The following is a 22,817-nucleotide window of genomic DNA, read 5'->3' as shown; positions in this document are numbered from 1 at the left end:
TGGTTTGATAAACGTGTTATTTATGTAATAATCATTTGAATAACTCTGCATGTTACGTTAGGTCCGTTCTCAGCCTCTCGTTTGTGTATGTCACGTTAGCATACTGTATCGTTTAGCCTGTTGTTGCTGGTTCGTGTCTGTTTTGGTGTTGGATTTTGACAAATTAATTTGCCCCAAAAGTGCGACTTATACTCCGGAGCGATTTATATATGTTTTTCTTTCACGTTATTGTGCATTTTATGGGTGGTGCGACTTATACTCCGGAGCGACTAATAGTCCGAAAATTACGGTATTTAATTTTTTTTTCTTGTTCTCTGGTTTGCAGCTTGTTTTGCCATTGTCAACCAATTGTTTCTTTTACCAGTTACTCTTATAGTTACCTGAAACCAATTAACCACATTCATTTTAGAGATATTAATTTCATTCTTTAACATCTACATCGGTTGTTGACAAAGATAAACGTCATACTTTCTCCATGGCCAGATGCAACACAGCAGATCACACTGCAAAGGCCAAATTGATCTTTTTTAAAACAACACAATGCAGCATAATTTTGGGAGTGTTCTATATGAGTTGCCAACTCATCTCTCCCCTATTCATTATGCCTCTTAGTTCCCACAAATACCATATTGTTAAAGTTAACAAAACGGCAACCAAGATGGCCACCCAAAATGTAATAACGTCATTGTTTCTTTACATAACGTTTTTGCCCCTGTTAAGGCATTCAGTGTTCATTTTGAAGCCAATTCAATCCATTTTGAGAATGCATCTATTATGATCAGGCATTATAACCCTATGGATTGTGTTTAGCACATGTTAAACAAGCTCTACAAAAATTTTTTTTGTTCTTATAAATGTTTTGAGTATGAATCAAATCCATATGTTGTATAAAGCTGACTGACCTGCCCCACTATCCCTCCTCTTGAGCCATGTGACACACACCATGGCTCAATATTGCTGCCCATTTTATTGTTGTTTTGTTTTGGTAGGATAGGTCAGTCTTCTGGTCATTTATAGATGCCATTCTCTACTCTTGCCCCTCTTTTCGTCCATAATTGAATTTCAGTCTATGGACTTTGTCGCTGCACATCTTAAAAATGTTTCAGTAATTTAATCTGCTTCCTGTGTGTATAAAGTTTGAAGTGACTTTTGCGCTGCAGCTATGCGGTTCTGTTAGCAAGCCCGTTACATCTTGACACCTTATCAGTATCGTACGTGTGGCCTGCACACGTGCATATACGTAGCTACTTTTCGTGGCAATTGGACTGCTTCCACAACTAGCTTGGCAAATAAATGGATGGCTTCCCCGAATGGGGAGCGATCCAGCAAGCAAACGATTAGACAGTTTCACTTTCTTGTACCTTCTTTAGTTACTTTACAATCATCTTTTCATCATTTATCACAAGAATCTTCGAAATTCGAATAAAAATCAAAATGTATGTTTTATAACTTAGAGAACCCATATGTAGTAAGTTGTTCTATTACTACATACGATTCCATTATCATTTAATTTGACACATCTTTCAAAATTGCTTTTGTTTTGTGATGCAAATCAGATAGACTATCCATCCATCCATCCATCCATCCATCCATCCATCCATCCATCCATCCATCCATCCATCTTCCGCTTATCCGGGGTCGGGTCGCGGGGGCAGCAGCTTTAGGAGGGACTCCCAGACCTCCCTCTCCCCAGCCACTTCATCCAGCTCATCCCGGGGGATCCCAAGCCGTTCCCAGGCCAGCCGAGAGACATAGTCTCTCCAGCGCGTCCTGGGTCGTCCCCGGGGTCTCCTACCAGTGGGACATGCCCGGATCATCTCCCCAGGGAAACGTCCAGGAGGCATCCTGCTGAGATGCCCGAGCCACCTCATCTGGCTCCTCTCAACGTGGAGGAGCAGCGGCTCTACTCCAAGTCTTTCCCGGATGACCGAGCTTCTCACCCTATGTCTAAGGGAGAGCCCGGACACCCTGCGGAGGAAACTCATTTCGGCCGCTTGTATCCTGGATCTCGTTCTTTCGGTCACGACCCATAGCTCGTGACCATAGGTGAGGGTAGGAGCATAGATCGACCGGTAAATCGAGAGCTTTGCCATTTGGCTCAGCTCTCTCTTCACCACGACGGACCGGTACAGAGTCCGCATTACTGCCGACGCTGCACCGATCCGCCTGTCGATCTCGTGCTCCATCCTGCCCTCACTCGTGAACAAGACTCCAAGATACTTGAACTCCTCCACTTGGGGCAGGATCTCATCCCCGATCCGGAGAGGGCATTCCACCCTTTTCCGACCGAGGACCATGGACTCGGATTTGGAGGTGCTGACCCTCATCCCGACCGCTTCACACTCGGCTGCGAACCGCTCCAGTGAGAGCTGGAGATCACGGCCTGAAGAAGCCAACAGCACCACGTCATCTGCAAAAAGCAGAGACGCGATGCTGAGGTCCCCAAACCGGACACGCTCAACGCCTCGGCTGCGCCTAGAAATTCTGTCCATAAAAATTATGAACAGAATTGGTGACAAAGGGCAGCCTTGGCGGAGTCCAACCCTCACTGGGAACAAATCTGACTTACTGCTGGAAATGCGGACCAAACTCTGGCATCGGTGATACAGAGACCAAACCGCCCTTATCAGTTGGCTCGGCACCCCTGCCGAGGGTGTAGAGCTGGTCCACTGTTCCACGGCCAGGACGAAAGCCACACTGCTCCTCCTGAATCCGAGGCTCGACCTCCCGACGGATCCTCCTCTCCAGCACCCCTGAATAGACCCTACCAGGGAGGCTGAGGAGTGTGATTCCCCTGTAATTGGAACACACCCTCCGGTCCCCCTTCTTAAAGAGGGGAACCACCACCCCAGTCTGCCAATCCAGAGGCACCGTCCCCGATGTCCACGCAATGCTGTAGAGGCGTGTCAGCCATGATAGCCCCACAACATCCAGAGCCTTTAAGAACTCCGGGCGGATCTCATCCACCCCGGGGCCCAGCCACCGAGGAGTTTTTTAACTACCTCAGTGACTTCGACCTCCGAGATTGGAGAGTCTGCCTCAGAGTCTTCAGGCCCTGCTTCCACATTGGAAGGCGTGTTGGTGGAATTGAGGAGGTCTTCGAAGTATTCCCCCCACCGACTCACGACATCCTGAGTCGAGGTCAGCAGCACACCATCTCCACTGTAAACAGTGTTGACCATGCACTGCTTCCCCCTCCTGAGACGCCGGATGGTGGACCAGAATTTCCTCGAAGCCATCTGGAAGTCATCCTCCATGGCCTCGCCAAACTCCTCCCATGCCCGAGTTTTTGCCTCAGCAACCGCCGAAGCCGCGTTCCGCTTGGCCATCCGGTACCTGTCAGCTGGTTCCGGAGTCCCGTAGGCCAAAACGGCCCTATAGGACTCCTTCTTCAGCTTGACGGCATCCCTTACCGCCGGTGTCCACCAGCGGGTTCGGGGATTGCCGCCCCGACAGGCACCAACAACCTTACGGCCACAGCTCCGGTCGGCTGCCTCAACAATGGAGGCGCGGAACATGGTCCACTCGGACTCAATGTCCCCCGCCTCCCCTGGGACGTGGGAAAAGCTCTGCCGGAGGTGGGAGTTGAAGTTTTTCCTGACAGGGGATTCTGCCAGACGTTCCCAGCAGACCCTCACAGACCGTTTGGGTCTGCCAGGTCGGACCGGCATCTTCCCCCACCATGGGCCGTTCCTCCCAATCACGCCCTTGCAGGTCTCACTGTCATTGCCCACGTGAGCATTGAAGTCACCCAGTAGAACGATGGAGTCCCCAGAAGGAGCGCTCTCCAGCACTTCCTCCAGGGACTCCAAGAAGGGTGGGTATTCTGAGCTGCCGTTCGGTGCATAGACACAAACAGTCAGGACCCGTCCCCCCACCCGAAGACGGAGGGAGGCTACCCTCTCGCTCACCGGGGTGAACCCCAATGTGCAGGCGCACAGCCGGGGGGCAATAAGTATGCCAACACCTGCTTGACGCCTCTCACCGTGGGCAACTCCAGAGTGGAAGAGAGTCCAGCCCCTCTCGAGAGGGCTTGTACCTGAGACCAAACTATGTGTGGAGGCAAGTCCGACTATGTCTAGTCGGAACTTTTCTGCCTCACACACAAGCTCGGGCTCCTTTCCAGCCAGAGAGGTGACATTCCATGTCCCTAGAGCCAGCCTCTGCAGCCGGGGATCGGACCGCCAAGGTCCCCGCCTTTGGCCGCCGCCCAGCTCACTTTGCACCCGACCCCTTCTGACCCTCCTACAGGTGGTGAGCCCATGGGAAGGGGGACCCACGTTTCTTTTCTGGCTATGCCCGACCGGACCCGATGGGCGAAGGCCCGGCCACCAGGCGCTCGTCTTCGAGCCCCGCCTCCAGGCCTGGCTCCAGAGAGGGGCCCCGGTGACCCGCGTCCGGGCGAGGGAAAACTAGGTCCATATATTTTACTCGTCATAAGGGGTCTTCTGAGTCGTGCTTTGTCTGGCCCCTCACCTAGGACCCTTCTGCCATGGGTGACCCTACCAGGGGCATGAAGCCCCAGACATGGCTCCTAGGATCATAGGGACATGCAAACCCCTCCACCACGATAAGGTGACGACTCACGGAGGGGACATATTAATATAGTATTTAAATATTTGAAACTATGATTTAATGTTCTAATGATAACTTTGGATTTATTTGGTTTGATATACACATATTGATATACAAACAATGCATGTATGTTAAAACAAAGGTGACACTACGCGGATTTTCAATATCGCGGGTGGTCTTGGAACCAATTATCCGCGATAAAGGAGGGATTATTGTAGGGTGTGTGCGTGCATGTATTCATATGTTTGTGTACGTGTGTTTTTGTGTGTTGCACATATATATCAGTGGACTGACTCACTAAAATTAATTACTAGTATTAAGACTTAAAACCAAAATTCATAGCACTGACACTCAATCGCGAGTGATGATTTTCAAAGGTTATATCTCTTCAGAATAGGCGTAGCTCCGCGGATTTGTCAATAGGAAGCAGTGAAAGTAAACGGATACAGATACATTGTCAGGGAAGGCTGACTTTCTGACTGGCGGATTTCCGTTTATAGGGGTTGTTTTCTTCGCAAAGCGACGTGCATAAATGCATCGGCGGTGAGGACAGACAGGGTGAGAAAATTTTTGAAAACCGTTGAAACCCTCATCTGAAATTACAACGCGTGTTAGTTACGCAAATCAGATGATGTCCAAAACTAATGACGGTAGCGATACAGGAAGGGAAATTTCAGTACCTTTTAAATACCCCCCCCCCCCCCCCACACACACACACACACACACACACACAAAATAACGGTGAATTGACTGAAAATTACATAGACCTGACAAAACAATCAGACATCTCCTTCTTGATCAAATGTAATGTTCCCTTGGATTTTGACGGAATTCTAAACGTACACGCATTGCGTTTTACGCGAGTCTTTTTTGTTTTCTTATGCTTACTTGTTGACCAACAGTAACCCTTTTTTCTAAACTTGTGCGCATCTTTAAAAGTCTAAAGTTGCGGTTGTTGCTCTCCGTAAATATTTTCTTTGTTTTTGTAAAGGCAATGTTTATGTAAACGGTTGGCTTCATAGGGTTAAATGCTTCCAGCTTCTTTTAGTGTATTGCTTTCTCAATAACATATTGCAAGATTAAAAAAAAAAAAAAAAAAAAGAGAAGTAAACTCAGATTGTCTGCTATGGTGAAACAATGACTCACCAAACAGTATGAGAGCCTTTGGGCGGTATGTATATAATGCATTTTACCTGCAGGTTCTTCTGTCTAGCTGTGGTCCCTCTGGGAGATTGTCATGGCTCAGTATTTGAGATATTTCACCACAGTGGGAGATGAGCAACCTGGCCAGTGGGAGGATGACGAATTCCTCACAGACAGTGACGAACTGGGTCCTGCCACTGGGCAGTACCCTGAAACCTTAACCTTCAGGGATTCCCTGAAAAGACTCTACAATTCTGCGCGCTTTCAGGTATGATTACAAATAGCATGTTGCTAAATGAAATGTATAGTTATATATCAATAAGGCCACATTTCCACAACAAGACTCAAGTGGCAATTAAGAGAATCAGGGAATCAATGCAAAATGAAGAGGGGAAAAAAATCAGAATAAGGCCTCTTTCAAGTGTGGATAGAAATAATTGGTTATTTGCCGATGCAACTGTAGCATAAAGACAATCAATATTGTGCGACTAAAACTATAAAAGTTATATTAACCAAATGTAAACGTGCTGTCATTAAAATATACTGATTGTGAATGTGTCAAGCCAAGTCTAGTTATTATACCGTATTGGCCTGAATATAAGACTCCGATTATAAGACGATCTTTTTCAAGACTCAAGTTTGAAAAGAGACTTTTTGAACACTGAATCTAATTTTTATACAGAAAATGATTATATCTGAAACAAAGGATTATAACAATATGTTCGAGAGAAAAGGCATGTTATTTTGCCTCATTCAAATCATGCAAAAACTGTCTATCACATCTTAATATCTGAATATTTAGATATGTAAACTAAAGTGCAATCTAATTTGTAAATGGATGGCTTCTGGTTTTTGAAATATAAATAAACCAATCTACTGTGATAAAACAACAAAATTGCAATAACTGCATTAACCATCAAAGTGAAGTTTAACTGTTACTGTAGTCTTGAAACAAATCTGAAAAAGGAATAACATTGCAATAAAATAATGCAAACTGCTACTGCTATTGATGCGGAGCCTGAGGACTGTATAGGGGTTGGCTCGGATGGTTATGGTCTTTTCGCCCCTGGGTGTCAGTCAGAACACAGGAGGGAAGACGTGGTTCAGTTTTGATTGCTTTACTGAACTATTGGCAAAAAGGTAACAGGCACTGTGACTCATATGGGCATACAGGCAAACTGGCAAAAGGGTATAGGCACACGTTTGGTTGTAAGGATGTGAGAGCAGGTGTGTGTTGTATACATGGGCGAGTCTTTGGATGTGTGGATGTGATTCTTGTGTGATTTTTGTATGAAGCGTGTGTGAGGTGTGTGTGTTGCACATATACGTATAACAGTGGACTGACTGACACCTGCGTGGCTGTTGATCTGACTCCAAATTGCGATCAACACTTAACACAAGTTGCTATGTCCCAATCCACACACTGCCGCACCTAACAATTTTGCGAGTTCGTTCTGTCAAAGAGAAGACCAGTAGATCAATCAGACCAAATTTACCAATTGTTTATTCCTAACAAAGCGCACTAATACAGGCCTGGGTCCCGGATCCCTCACACTAAAACTCGTGCGTTTTTGTGACCACCAAAAGACGACACATTCTTCCGGATTGCCCAGTTTTAAAGATACACAATATGAATATTAAAACATGCAAAACATTGTGTGATGATTGGTCGATGGCCATCTCCTCCCCGTCGAGGTGTCATCACTCTGGTCAGGGGGTTGGTTTTTTCCTCTCGAAGCCCATCCACCTGGACGTGGTGGTGTTCTTTGTTCTCGTTCCTCACCGACCTTGAGGTGTTATCGTCCGGTACTCCTCTCGTCCCGTACCGTCCCGTACTCTCTTCGCCTGGTACTCCCTTCCTGGGCCTGTTCCACAACACTTTGAAGAAGACAAGTTCATGCAGTGTGCCTGCACATTCCTCACCCCCACCAATCCACACAAGCACTCCAATACTAGATATTATATTGATATGATTAGAAGTTTAACACAACCTTAAAAAATATGTTTGCAAAGTGCTGAAAGCACATTTCCCTTTAGGGACCAGACAAAGCACGGCTCACTAAAGCCCCTTATGATGACAAACGAAAACGGACTTAGTTTTCCCTCGCCCGGATGCGGGTCAACGGGGCCCCCCTCTGGAGCCAGGCCTGGAGGTGGGGCTCGAAGGCGAGCGCCTGGTGGCCGGGCCTTCGCCCATGGGGCATAGCCCGAAAAGAAAACGTGGGTACCCCTTCCCATGGGCTCACCACCTGTAGGAGGGGCCCAAGGGGTCGGGTGTAAACCCCTTGAAAACCCTTAAACCCTTTAACCTCAAAATACCGTGCGGCGAATGTTTGCAAGTGTTTGCGCACATAGCAAATTTTGGTTTAAGTCAAGGTTTGTTAAAAGTTGCTCAAACATTCGCCATATATTCACAAACAGTTTCAACAGTCAGTTTTTCTCATCACCTTACAAGAAAGCATTTAACATTCCCAAACCCTCTCAAGCCTTTGCCGTTTGCTGAGATACCATCACCTTGACCTTGTAAAATGTAAACAAGTAGAGGCGGCATTTGTTTGTATGTTTGATTGAGCTAGCCATAAATTGCATCTCATGCATTGGTGATTATGACAGTTTGGGTTGCTAGAATTCATGCAAATTGCATGCCATGTGACTCTCTCTCTTTCGTGTAACGTCAGAGCTCCAACTTAGTGTCGTGGAGCCACGCCAGCATCTCTTGTCCCAGGTCAAAGAGGCCGGCCTCCGAGGGTGGTCTATATAGGGGGCAGGTGTTGATGATGTGGTCGGCCGTCTGCTCGGGGTCTCCGCACTTGCAAGCCACACTGTCCGCCAGTCCCCACTGTCACATAGATGTGTTGAAGCGCCCAACACCAGTTCTTAAACGGTTCAGTGTGGTCCACTGCTGGCGAGGTAGTTCGTCTCCTCCTATGGCGCCATCTCCTGGATCCCAGATGTAACGGTGCATGAGCAAGCCACTCCTGCTTCCAAGCTGCTGCCAGCCAAGCATCTCTGGAGATGTCCTCAGGGATGGAATTGAGCATCTCTTGTGCAACAATGTTGTAGGCGTGGCGCGCCTTGAGTCTGCTTGGTGGAGCTGGAGTTGTTGTGGTGCTATGCAGGATGTGCCTTCCTGGCACTTCCTCGCCTTCCTAGCGAGAACGAGGGTGGCAGCCTCTCGGCGAAGGTTGGCCAGCGCTATTCCCGCAAGGACAGGCAAGAGGGACACAGGGGTGGGCTTCCGGCACCCTGTTATAATTCGGAGGGCGTTGTTGATTGCCACATCCACCTTTTTGGCATGGGGGCTTTTGTTCCAAACTGGGGCACAGTATTTTGCTGCAGAAAAGATCAGCGCTTGAATAGATATCCGCAAGATCTTAGCAGAGGCTCCCCACGTGCCATGTGACCATCGACACTTCATGTGTACGTTGCGGTAATACTCTTCAGTTGTGCAGAGACATTACCCAGCACTGAGGCTCCTTCCCTCAATCTTTTCTGAGTGCAAACACAGCAACTGTCTGCTCGTAGCGGTGAGTGATCACATGGTATGAGTATTCACTCACGTTGCAGCTTTTTGTCGCAACACTCTGTTAAACATATGCCAAACAAACCTTTCAATGTTTTTATATGAGAATATGAAAAAATGCTAATACAACTTCTGTTCAGTTTTTTTTTAATCAACTGCACACATTTTCTGTGCGCTCAGGTGAAAAATGTTTTATAGTGGAATGCTGCATTCTTCTGATATTTCCTTCTTGGTGGCATTGCTCTTTGTTTTGCCATTCTGCGGTTGTTCAGGATCTTTAGTTCCTGTTTTGCTTCATTAGAAGTGCAAGCTTCCATTCTTTGTTACAAATAAAGTCTTTAAAAAAAAACCAAAAAAAAAACCATGTAGCTCAGTACCAAAACATGACTTTCAGTCCTGTACAGCAGTTATGTCCGGCCCGCCAAATACCAAAGGCCAAATTTAAACTGCCCCGAACAATGTGTCATAAAATCAATAATAAGTGGCCCACTGGCACTGTCGTGGGAACCTGTGCACCCCAGAGCGAGCCCAGAAATAAAACTCCTCCTAACGGGAATCCGCACAGAGCCAGCGCTCATGATCAGTTGCGAGCGTGTCTCCTCCGTCCCTTCCCAGTTCAAGCGCACACAAGTGTCCGTTTGCAAGGTAATCAGTGACACAGACACTTCCTCATTCCACACATCAAGGACAGGGCTGTGCCTAGACCTTTGGGGGCCCTAGGCAAACACATTTATGGGGGCCCCCTGGAGCGTTAACAAAGCGTGCCCCTGCAGGCACCAGAAGCGCTCTTAGCATAGTTTATTTCGGGGACAACAGAGAGCTGACAAAATTAGAGTAGAATAGACTATATGGCAGGCATATATCGTGTAGTTAAGTAAAAAAAAAAGAAATAAAAAAAAAAAGTGACAATTAATTATAAATGTCAATTTATTAACAGTTATTAAACATTCAAACAAATATCAAAGTGACATCACAAACATCAATAAACATTGACTCTAGTGTAGGAGAGTTTTCACAAAAAACAGATTCTACAAATGCTGCTCACGGACCTTAGCAAGTGCAAATACTGTAACCATGTCCTTCAGATTCAAAGACCTCCGTATGTTATGCTCTATTGAAATAAGAGCCAGTCCTGACAGTCTCTCCTGTGACATGGTTGTCCTGAGATAGGTTTTGATTAGTTTTAAAGCAGGGAAGCTTCTCTCCCCAGAGGCAACAGTGACTGGAAGGCTCAATAGCAGATGAAGGGCAATGCTGAGGTTTCCATAGAGATCGAGAAGCTGTTCCTTGATCAAGCATCTCTCTTGGGGAGGAAGATACCTCATCAGGAAAGGCATGGACAGCGGCCCTGACCTTCAGACCTAAATCCTCTGATTCTGTCATGTAGTGTTTTCTCCAGTTTCTTACAGTTTTCTGCAAGTGTACCATTATGAATAGATTTTGACATATTTTCTTCACAGCAAACCATAAACGACATAAACATCTTCGAGTTTTAAAAATCAGCCATTCAAGCTGTTGAGCGCTGTGTCTACTAGGGGCAGAAAGAACTCTGTTAAAGTGCTCATCTGGAGTGGACTGGGTTTCTTCTCTTCCCTCATAGAGGAACTGCCTGTTTTTTTTCCTCACTCTTTTTTCATGAAATGTTCTATCTCTAGTTTTTCTGCTATCTCTCTAGCATCAGTTTGAGAAGCAGCAAGTCCACTTTCCCTGAAATTCTCCAGATATACTCTCACTGCGCTTGTTTCTCTTTTAAGTGTTTCAAGAGAAACATTGGGACTCTGTATAATCTTGCTGGCGTAGTTGATCTGATACAAAAAGTTGTACCAGATTACAGTGCATAGTACAATCCTCCAGGTCATGAGTTCAGCCTTTATGCTGGTTGCTGTGGAGAATGTCTCAGAGTCCTTCTTTTGAAGAGCAGACAATGCTTCTATGATCTCTGGCAGGTAGTAACGCACCACTTTAACACTATCAATCCTGGCCTCCCATCTGGTCACTGACAAAGGTTTTACTGTTAAGTGCTGAACATGTTCCTTTAAAACAGCCCAGCGTTGCACAGAGGAGCTAAAAATCTACTGTACAATCTCTGGAGAACACCAAAGAAGGAGACTGAGACTACTGAAAATTTGGCTGCATCTGCTACAATCAGATTCAAAGTGTGACTGGCACATGGGACACACAGTGGCTGCTCATTTAATTGCAATATTCTTGCTTGAACCCCTTGTCTATGTCCCATCATGTTGCTTCCATTGTCATAAGACTGTCCACGACAGTCTGCAATGCTCAAGTTGAGCTTGCCCGACTTCACCGTGTGTCACACAGACCTTTCCCAGGGGTGTCTTGAACATCAATAAATCCAACAAAATGTTCAGTTACGCATGCACCAACTGATGGTTCACAGTTCACCACTCTCAAGACAACAGAAAGTTGTTCAGTGTGGCTCAGGTCAGGAGTACAGTCCATTATGATGGCAAAGTACTGAGCTTGTTTTACCCTTCTGACTATCTCATGAATTATTTTGTCTCCAATTAGTGCAATGATTTCATTTGGAATGTTATTGCTGAGATAGTGCACCTTTATTTCGTTGTTTTTAATCCTCCTCAGATGTTCATTCATAAGTGGATCAAATAGTGCCATCAACTCTATCTGTGCTAAGAAATTGCCATTATGTGGGTCATATAGTGCATGTGTATTCCCTCTTAAAGCGTGGTTTCTTTCAGCTAGGTCAGTGGTCCCCAACCTTTTTTGTGCCACGGACCGGTTACGCGTCAGAAATGTTTTTGCCGACCGGCCTTTATATAAATAAATAATACATTTATAATAAATATATAAATACGATGAAGTAAAAGGATACGACTGGCATAAAACAAATATAAACCACAAAAATAAAACTCACCATTACGTTGAATTATTGAGAGCACCGAGCTTGTTTTTCAGAAACAAGCCGGTCCCATCTAGGCGTAATCGGAAACAATGACACCTGAAGTGGTTAAGGTTTGTCTTTTAATGCAGGATACTTGGTCTCTATGTGCCGTAGCAGTTTTGAAGGCTTCATTGCCTCGTCAGCTAGCCTGTCGCCACTTGTGCCGAGTGCGCTTGGCGCGTCAGTCACCTGTGGTGATAAATCCATATTTTAAGTAGGACTCCAGAAATGTTCTTTTAAATGCAGCTTTCCTTATCTTAGAAGTAGTAGCCTCTTCTTCTTCAGTCTCCTCATTGGTTTTTTTTCCCTTTTGAAGAAGCTTTCTTGCTCATTTTTGTTTCCCTCGCGGGCTCGACTGGGGTGACATGTCACGTGACTGAGACGAGCGTCTTGTGTCAAGACACAGCGATGGATGTAATTGGGAGATTATATATATATATATATATATATATATATATATATATATATATATATATATATATATATATATATATATAAAAATATGCGGCTCAGTGGCACAGTGGGTAGCACGTCCGAGAAGAGCAGTGGGGAGAGGACGCACCCCTGAGGGGCGCCAGTACTGGCACGTCCGCCTCACAGTTAGGAGGGTGCGGGTTCGATTCCACCTCCGGCCGTCCCTGTGTGGAGTTTGCATGTTCTCCCCGTGTCCGCGTGGGTTTTCTCCGGTACTCCGGTTTCCTCCCACATCCCAAAAACATGCTTGATAGGCCGATTGAGCACTCCAAATTGTCCCTAGGTGTGAGTGCGAGTGCGAATGGTTGTTCGTCGCTGTGTGCCCTGCGATTGGTTGGCAACCAGTTCAGGGTGTCCCCCGCCTACTGCCCGATGACGGCTGGGATAGGCTCCAGCACGCCCGCGACCCCCTAAGCGGTTCAGAAAATGAATGAATGAATGAATATATATATATATATATATATATATATATATATATATATATATAAAAGAGTTTTGAATTGCAGAAATATAATTTAGGCAAAATGGATGAGCCTGCCACATCATTTTTTCACTTTGGTTTTTGGGGTGTCTATATACTAAGCCCTCTGTAGGCTGAAAACTTTTATTTCCATCAAAAGATGTGGCATCCTTTTGTTCCTGAAACATTAAACTGTCCATATCAGTATAGATATCCAGCTTTATTTTTTCCACCAGTGAAATCTGATGTGTTTTCAAAGTGTTCCTTTAATTCAGAAAAGAAAATCGAAGAATTCATTCAAGGAGGTGGCATCATGTAGACGCACTTTATTCCTAAAACAGAAGCTGCACCATCAGTAGCGGCACAATTATATGTACACATATAATTATATAAATTTTCCTGTGTTTTCTACAACGATGTCATTACAAAGGGCGGGTTGCTGCGGTCATTGCGTTTGCATTTTGGCCACATTGAGACATTGCTGTGGAGTAAAGTTTGTCAGCCTTCGGGGGCCCCCTGGTCAGTGGGGGCCCCAGGCAGTTGCCTGGTCTGCCTAATGGTAAAGCACGACCAAGGGCTAAGGGGATGCTAAAATCAGAGCAAGTGACGCTGCTCAGGGAAGGGAAAAAACAAACGGAAAAAAAAACCCACCGACTACTGGTAAGAGCTGTCTACTTTGTACTAAAACTATACATTACTACCGTATTTTCTGGACTATAAGGCGCACCTAAAAACCTCAACATTTCTCAAAAACCGACAGTGCGCCTTATAATCCGGTGCACCTTATATTTGGACGAAATTCCGGCCTGCGGGCCAAATGCCGCCCACGTCTAAATTTAAACTGGCCCGAAGCATTGTGTCATAAAATCAATCATAGGTGGCCCGGTGAAGACTATGAATCATGAATCAAAGAGACAATGGATCATTATTTTGTGATTATAAAGTAATTTGTTGCGTCTGACGTTGAAATAAAAAAGATAAAATGGAGAATGAATTGATTTGGATTAAAAATCTACATGATTTGACCTGGCCTGTTTACTGCAGTCACAAACACCAATATCACCCTTCTTATTCATCCAACAATAACAATAATAAAACAAACTAAATCCATCCATCCATCCATCTTATTCCGCTTATCCGGGGTCGGGTCGCGGAGGCAGTAGCTTTAGGAGGGACTCCCAGACCTCCATCTCCCCAGCCACTTCATCCAGCTCATCCCGGGGGATCCCAAGGCGTTCCCAGGCCAGCCGAGAGACATAGTCTCTCCAGCGCGTCCTGGGTCGTCCCCGGGGTCTCCTACCAGTGGGACATGCCCGGATCACCTCCCCAGGGAAACGTCCAGGAGGCATCCTGCTGAGATGCCCGAGCCACCTCATCTGGCTCCTCTCAACGTGGAGGAGCAGCGGCTCTACTCCGAGTCTCCCGGATGACCGAGCTTCTCACCCTATCTCTAAGGGAGAGACCGGACACCCTGCGGAGGAAACCCATTTCGGCCGCTTGTATCCTGGATCTCGTTCTTTCGGTCACGACCCATAGCTCATGACCATAGGTGAGGGTAGGAGCGTAGATCGCCCGGTAAATCGAGAGCTTTGCCATTTGGCTCAGCTCTTTCTTCACCACGACGGACCGGTACAGAGTCCGCATTACTGCCGACGCTGCACCGATCCGCCTGTCGATCTCGCGCGCCATCCTTCCCTCACTCGTGAACAAGACCCCAAGATACTTGAACTCCTCCACTTGGGGCAGGATCTCATCCCTGATCCGGAGAGGGCATTCCACCCTTTTCCGACCGAGGACCATGGACTCGGATTTGGAGGTGCTGACCCTCATCCCGACCGCTTCACACTCGGCTGCGAACCGCTCCAGTGAGAGCTGGAGATCACGGACTGAAGAAGCCAACAGCACCACGTCATCTGCAAAAAGCAGTGACGCGATGCTGAGGTCCCCAAACCGGACCCCCTCAACGCCTCGGCTGCGCCTAGGAATTCTGTCCATAAAAATTATGAACAGAATCGGTGACAAAGGACAGCCTTGGTGGAGTCCAACCCTCACTGGGAACGAATCCGACTTACTGCTGGAAATGCGGACCAAACTCTGGCATCGGTGATACAGGGACCGAACCACCCTTATCAGTTGGCTCGGCACCCCGTACTCCCGAAGCACCCTCCAGAGAACCTCCCAAGGGACACGGTCGAACGCCTTCTCCAAGTCCACAAAACACATGTGGACTGGTTGGGCGAACTCCCATGCACCCTCGAGGATCCTGCCGAGGGTGTAGAGCTGGTCCACTGTTCCACGGCCAGGACGAAAGCCACACTGCTCCTCCTGAATCCGAGGCTCGACCTCCCGACGGATCCTCCTCTCCAGCACCCCTGAGTAGACCTTACCAGGGAGGCTGAGGAGTGTGATTCCCCTGTAATTGGAACACACCTCTCCGGTCCCCCTTCTTAAAGAGGGGAACCACCACCCCAGTCTGCTAATCCAGAGGCACCGTCCCCGATGTCCACGCAATGCTGTAGAGGCGTGTCAGCCATGACAGCCCCACAACATCCAGAACCTTTAAGAACTCCGGGCGGATCTCATCCACCCCCGGGGCCTTGCCACAGAGGAGTTTTTTAACTACCTCAGTGACTTCGACCTCCGAGATTGGAGAGTCCGCCTCAGAATCCTCAGGCCCTGCTTCCACAATGGAAGGCGTGTCGGTGGAATTGAGGTCTTCGAAGTATTCCCCCCACCGACTCACGACATCCCGAGTCGAGGTCAGTAGCACACCATCTCCACTGTAAACAGTGTTGACCGTGCACTGCTTCCCCCTCCTGAGACGCCGGATGGTGGACCAGAATTTCCTCGAAGCTGTCCGGAAGTCATTCGCCATGGCCTCGCCAAACTCCTCCCACGCCCGGGTTTTTGCCTCAGCAACCGCCGAAGCCACGTTCCGCTTGGCCATCCGGTACCTGTCAGCTGCCTCCGGAGTCCCGCACGCCAAAACGGCCCTATAGGACTCCTTCTTTAGCTTGACGGCATCCCTTACCGCCGGTGTCCACCAGCGGGTTCGGGGATTGCCGCCACGACAGGCACCAACAAACTTACGGCCACAGCTCCGGTCGGCTGCCTCAACAATGGAGGCGCGGAACATGGTCCACTCGGACTCAATGTCCCCCGCCTTTCCCGGGACGTGGGAAAAGCTCTGCCGGAGGTGGGAGTTGAAGCTCTTCCTGACAGGGGATTCTGCCAGACGTTCCCAGCAGACCCTCACAGAGCGTTTGGGTTTGCCAGGTCGGACCGGCATCTTCCCCCACCATCGGAGCCAACCCACCACCAGGTGGTGATCAGTTGACAGCTCCGCCCCTCTCTTCAACCGAGTGTCCAAAACATGCGGCCGCAAATCCGATGACACGACTACAAGGTCGATCAACGAACTGCGGCCTAGGGTGTCCTGGTGCTAAGTGCACACATGGACACCCTTATGCTTGAACATGGTGTTCATTATTGAAAATCCGTGTCGAGCACAGAAGTCCAATAATAGAACACCGCTCGGGTTCAGATCGGAGGGGCCGTTCCTCCCAATCACGCCCTTCCAGGTCTCACTGTCATTGCCCACGTGAGCATTGAAGTCACCCAGTAGAACGATGGAGTCCCCAGAAGGAGCGCTCTCCAGCACTTCCTCCAGGGACTCTCAGAAGGGTGGGTACTCTGAGCTGCCGTTCGGTGCATAGACACAAACAACAGTCAGGACCCGTCCCCCCACCCGAGGCTACCCTCTTGCTCACCGGGGTGAACCCCAATGTGCAGGCGCCCAGCCGGGGGGCAATAAGTATGCCAACACCTGCTCGACGCCTCTCACCGTGGGCAACTCCAGAGTGGAAGAGAGTCCAGCCCCTCTCGAGAGGGCTTGTACCAGAGCCCAAACTATGTGTGGAGGCAAGTCCGACTATGTCTAGTCGGAACCTTTCTGCCTCACACACCAGCTCGGGCTCCTTTACAGCCAGAGAGGTGACATTCCATGTCCCTAGAGCCAGCCTCTGCAGCCGGGGATCGGACCGCCAAGGTCCCCGCCCAGCTCACTATGCACCCGACCCCTTTGGCCCCTCCTATAGGTGGTGAGCCCATTGGAAGGGGGACTCACGTTTTCTTTTTGGGCTATGCCCGACCGGACCCCATGAGCAAAGGCCCGGCCACCAGGCGCTCGCCTTCGAGCCCCACCTCCAGGCCTGGCTACAGAGAGGGGCCCCGGTGACCCGCGTCTGGGCGAGGGAAAACTACGTCCATATATTTTATTCATCATAAGGGGTCTTCTGAGCCGTGCTTTGTCTGGCCCCTCACCTAGGACCCTTCTGCCATGGGTGACCCTACCAGGGGCATGAAGCCCCAGACAACATGGCTCCTAGGATCATAGGGGCACGTAAACCCATCCACCACGATAAGGTGACGACTCACGGAGGGGCAAACTAAATACATCTAATAATTTTTTTTTTATTAGATGTATTTTTATTAGACTAAATACATCTAATAAAAAATTCATTCAACTTTCTTAAAATTGATCATTTGTTATTATTTTAATCTAACTTTTCTGGTAGTGCAATTGACAACAGATTTTCATTTGCAATGTATCTATCTGCAAAAGAATATAGTAAAGGATATAGTTACATTCATACATACAAGTTCATTCACAATGGTAATGGTATGAGGAATGTCGGTGCGAATGGTTGGCCCCTAAACAGGACTGTCTCAGAAAATTAGAATATTGTGATAAAGTTCTTTATTTTCTGTAATGCAATTAAAAAACAAAAATGTAAATAATAAAAGGCTTGCAATATTTCAGTTGATTTGTAATGAATCCAGAATGTATGACATTTTTGTTTTTTTAAATTGCATTACAGAAAATAAAAAACTTTATCACAATTTTCTGAGACAGTCCTGTACATTTTCATCAAACCAAAAAGTTTGGACACCCCTGCACTACAGGTCTCGCAACTACGGCAAGCAGCCGCCGACTCCATTTTCTTCCGTAGAAGAAGAAGCGCGCGGTGCATGCTGAGATATACTGGTATATATATTTCATTTCCATTTGTCTTTTATGTAAAGACCCCAAAATGGCTCCTACTAGAGACATGCCTACAACGCAGAGTTTAAACTCAAGGCCGTCAGTCACGCAGAAGAACACTGGAATAGAGCAGCAGCGAGAGAATTTAACATCAATGAGTCAATGGTGTGGAAGTGGAGGAAGCAACAAGACGAGCTACGCCAAGTCATGAAGACTAAAAAGAGTTTCTGAGGGAACCAGGCACGATGGACAAAGTTGGAGGACAAACTCAAACAGTGGGTTGTCGAGCAGAGAGCAGCAAGTAGAAGTGTCAGTACAACCACTATTCGAATCAAGGCGATAGCGCTAGCAAGCGAACTTGAAATCAATGACTTTAAAGTTGGTCCTTCGTGGTGCTTTCGCTTTATGAAGAGACGTCATCTCTCCATCCGCACACAAACTACTGTTTCACAACCACTGCCAGAAGACTACAAAGAAAAGATGGCCACTTTTTGCGCATATTCCAACGGTAAAATCACTGAAAAAAGAAATTCGGCCAGAGCACATCATCAACATGGACAAAGTTCCACTCACTTTTGACATTCCTGTGAACCGCACTGTGGATAAAACAGGAGCATGTACAGTAAATATTCGCACCACAGGGAATGAGAAATCAGCCTTCACGGTAGTTCTCGCTTGCCAGGCCAATGGGCAGAAACTTCTCCCCATGGTTATTTCCAAGAGGACCTTGCCAAAAGAAAACTTTCCAGCCGGCGTCGTCATTAAAGCCAACTTGAAAAGATGAAGAGAAGATGGGCGAGTGGTTGAGCGAAATATACGTGAAGAGACCAGGTGGCTTTTTTCACACAGCTCCGTCCCTGTTGATTTATGACTCCATGCGCGCCCACATCACAGATGGTGTCAAAATACAAGTGAAGCGCACTAATTACTAATTCAACACTCGCCGTCATTCCGGCTGGATTGACAAAAAAAAACCTCCAGCTGCTAGATATCAATGTCAACAGGGGCTTTCAAAGCTACGATGCGAACTGCGTGGGAACGGTGGAGGACGAAATGCGAACACACGTTCACCAAGACAGGGAGACAGCGCCGGACAACATATGCCACAATCTACCAGTGGATCGTAACTGCATGGGCTGATATATCTGTCTCAACCGTTGTCCGAGCTTTCAGGAAGGCAGGAATTGTCACTGAACTGCTAGACAGCAGCAGCGACACTGACAATGACGACTTCGAAGAGACGGAGCCGGGCATGTTGGATGCCGTATCAGCCCAACTGTTTAATTTGGACACGGAAGAAGAAGAATTTTAAGGGATTTGTGGATGAGGACTAACTTATCAAAGTAAGCTTTACGTGTTTATTTTGTGTGTTGTGTGATATTAACGTTATCGATATATTGTTATTGTTTTCACTATTTCGAGTTATTATATTGTGATTGCATTAATGTTTGAGCAACGTTGAGTTATTGTTATTGTATTTGCATTATTGTTTGAGCAAAGTTGAGTTATTGTTATATTGTTATTGTTTTCACTATTTCGAGTGTTATTAGTATATTGTGATTGCATTAATGTTTATTTCTTAATGTTTATTAATAAAGTTTACCGATCTTGCTGATTGTTTTGTTGACATTCCCTTTAGCGCAGCTCCATCTAGTAATTGATGCATAACGTAACCATCAGTCTCTACTGTAGCGGCTATTATATGCGCCTTATAATACGGTGCGCCTTATTGTGCGGAAAATACAGTACGCGTCCGCGCCGCCCACTCACGGTGATCACAAACAACAAAAAGTCTGGATTAAGTGAGAGCTGTCTACTTTGTACTAACTCTACATACTACTACGCGTCCGCGCCGCCCACTCACAGTGATCGCAAACAACAAAAAGACTATGGATTAGTATTTTGTGATTATGAAGTAATTTGTTGCGTATGAAGTTGAAATCAAAAAGACAAAATGGAGGATGATTCAATTTGGGTTAAAAAGTTTGACATGATACAACCTGGCCCTTTTACTGAAGTCACAAACACCAATATCCCTTCTTATTAATACAACAATAACAATAATAAAACAAACTTAATACATCTAATAAAAAATTCATTCAACTTTCATAAAATTGTACATTTGTACTTAATTTATTATTATTTTGATCTTTAACTTCTCTGGTAGTGCAATTGACAACAGATTCTCATTTGCATTATCAACCTAACCAGCACTCTTTACATCTGTTCCATTATAAACATCCCATTGTTGTTTCAGCATTTCTTGTTATAAATCTTTGTCTTTTTTTCATTTGTAATTCTTGTGAGTGTCTGCTGTTGTTTTTTATTACGATTGTTTTTTCCACAGATGTAGAAGAGTGGCAGATACTACTACAACGACTACTACTACTAATAATAAATAATAATAATAAATCAGGTGGTCCAAGATGTTGCTTACCAAGATGCCACTAGTCATTGTGGTGGGGTGAGGGCTTTCTTGAATCAATAATACGTCAAGACACTCTTGCACCCGCTGTCTGGGGCTGTTTACCAAATTCTTTGTGAACAAATTCTTGGACAACTACCTATTTGATAATAAAAACCTTAAATAGAATGCTGGTGATGTAATCTCGTTTTCCTCATAAAAGGTAGTCAACTCGATTTATGCTAAACTTGTAAAACAGACCAAAAAAAAACCTCCTGTATTTCTGTGCTGTACAGTGCATTATTTAGGATATATGAACACCTTATAAAATGGCTTTATTTATGAATAAATATGTTTTAAATATTACTGATTATTTTACTTACTTTATATTTTACTTCATCAACAGATCCTGGTGGTGTGTTTAGTTGTCCTGGATGCAATTTTTGTCCTGGCAGAGCTGCTTATAGATTTATCCATTATCCAGTTGGAACATGGCCATGTTGCACCTGAGGTGAGACTTCTTTTGTCTGACTGATGATGGAAAAATATTTATTTGATCCGGTGCAGATATGGTTTGTTCACAAACATCTTGTGCCCTGCAATTGGCTGCTTCAAAGTAAGCTGTGATAGGCTCAAGCTCACCTGCGAGGCTAATGAGACCAACAAATTGTCATATAATTTTTTAATAGCAGATTTGTTTTACAATGTATATATACAATGTATATATCACTGACAGGGCAGCACAGTGGAGCACTGGTTAGCACATCAACTCACAATTCAGAAGTGCTGGGCGTGATTCCGCCTCCTGCCTGCCAGTGTGAAGTTTGCATGTTTTTCCCATGCCTGCCTGGGTTTCTTCCGGGTACTCCAGTTTCCTCTCACATTCCAAAAAACGGCATAGTAGGTCGATTGAGCACTCCAAATTGCCCATAGGTGTATGTGTGAGTGTGAATGATTGTTCGTCTCTGTGTACCCTGTGATTAGCTGGCAACCAACTCAGGGTGTCCCCCGCCTACTGCCCAAAGTCAACTGGGATAGTCTCCAGTGTGCCCGTGACTCTCATAAGGAGAAGCGATTCAGAAAATGGATGGAAATGTATGTATATCAATGACATATGTTTGATTGAGATAACCCCCTACAAAGCGCCAAGAATGATGAATTCTCGCAGGATTCATAATTAGTAGGGGGTTATCTCAAGTTAATTCAGGAGCTGGTGTTTGATGGCGAGCATCTGGTGGTACCCATGAGGCCTGACTGGGCACAAGAGACAATGTGGGTGTCCCTTTCTATGGGAAAGGTGGTCATATGCAAAAAGAGTTGGGTGGCAGCCAAAGGCTTGGCAGTCCGATCTCCGGTGACAGAAGTTGACTCAGGGAACCGGACGCCCTGGGGTGCTGGGTGAACTCTGGATGACCTATATAATCTTTCATAACTAGAAAACCGTTGCAGCACAAACAAAACATTTCACGGCACAAACCAGCACAAACGAAGCACAAACGAAACATACTATTTTCCTTAAATTTTGCGTGAGGTGGGGGGCCAGCTTCACGCAGGTGTCATCCAGAGTTCACCCACCCCCCCATCTGCTCCAAATGAACCCAAAATGGTAGCGTTCGTTTGTGCTTCGTTTGTGCTGGTTTGTGCTGCAAAAACCTTAGTTTGTGTTGCTACGGTTTCTTAGTTATTACACATTTAATTTATAGCGATGACGTCACTCGGCCCCGCATTTACTTCCAAATGGACCCAAAAGGGTACTGTTCGTTTGTGCTTCGTTTGTGCTGGTTTGTGTTGCAAAAACCTTCGTTTGTGATGCTACGGTTTCGAAGATATTAAGTCAAGTTTATTTGTATAGCCCTAATTCACAAGCAGTCTCAAAGGGCTTCACATAGACAATCAATTGACAATTATTCTCAAAGCATCCCCTGATCTTGGGCTCCCAAAAGGGCAAGGAAAAACTCAAAAACCCCTACCAGGGGAAAAATGAGAAACCTTGAGAAGGGATCACAAATGGAAGGATCCCCCTTTCAGGATCACCAGGCTGCAATGGATGCAAAGAGGGCACATAAAATACATAATATGGAAATCAAAAAGTGGATGTCCAGGCCAAAGCGAAGAGCTGTCGGAGGTGCCTTCGATTGTCCTGGCAGTGTCCTCTAGGAGGGTAATCCGCTGCAGTTCCCTCATGCTGAATTGGTCCACGAGAATCTAGATAGCCGTCGTCAGCTTGGGTGTCACCTAACCACCTCCCCAGCCGGGGAGGGGTTGGGGGAG

General features: G+C 46.4%; 1 protein-coding gene across 1 annotated transcript in view; it reads left to right on the top strand.

Annotated features, from left to right (window-relative positions):
- Positions 1–4,551: 4,551 nt before the first annotated feature.
- Positions 4,552–22,817, top strand: part of hvcn1 (hydrogen voltage-gated channel 1) — a 40,596-nt gene continuing 22,330 nt past the window's right edge. Inside the window, exons 1-2 of the mRNA XM_085934968.1 lie at positions 4,552–5,986; positions 20,953–21,057. Of these exons, the coding sequence (XP_085791094.1) occupies positions 5,813–5,986; positions 20,953–21,057 (279 nt within the window). The 5' untranslated portion in view covers positions 4,552–5,812. The remainder of the gene's footprint in view (positions 5,987–20,952; positions 21,058–22,817) is intronic.

Source organism: Syngnathus leptorhynchus, chromosome 2 (genome assembly GCF_054491065.1).
Source record: "Syngnathus leptorhynchus isolate UIUO chromosome 2, UIUO_Slep, whole genome shotgun sequence".
Classification (NCBI taxonomy): Eukaryota; Metazoa; Chordata; class Actinopteri; order Syngnathiformes; family Syngnathidae; genus Syngnathus; species Syngnathus leptorhynchus.
The sequence above is the reverse complement of the archived record's forward strand: the minus strand, read 5'-3'. Positions and strand labels throughout refer to the sequence as shown.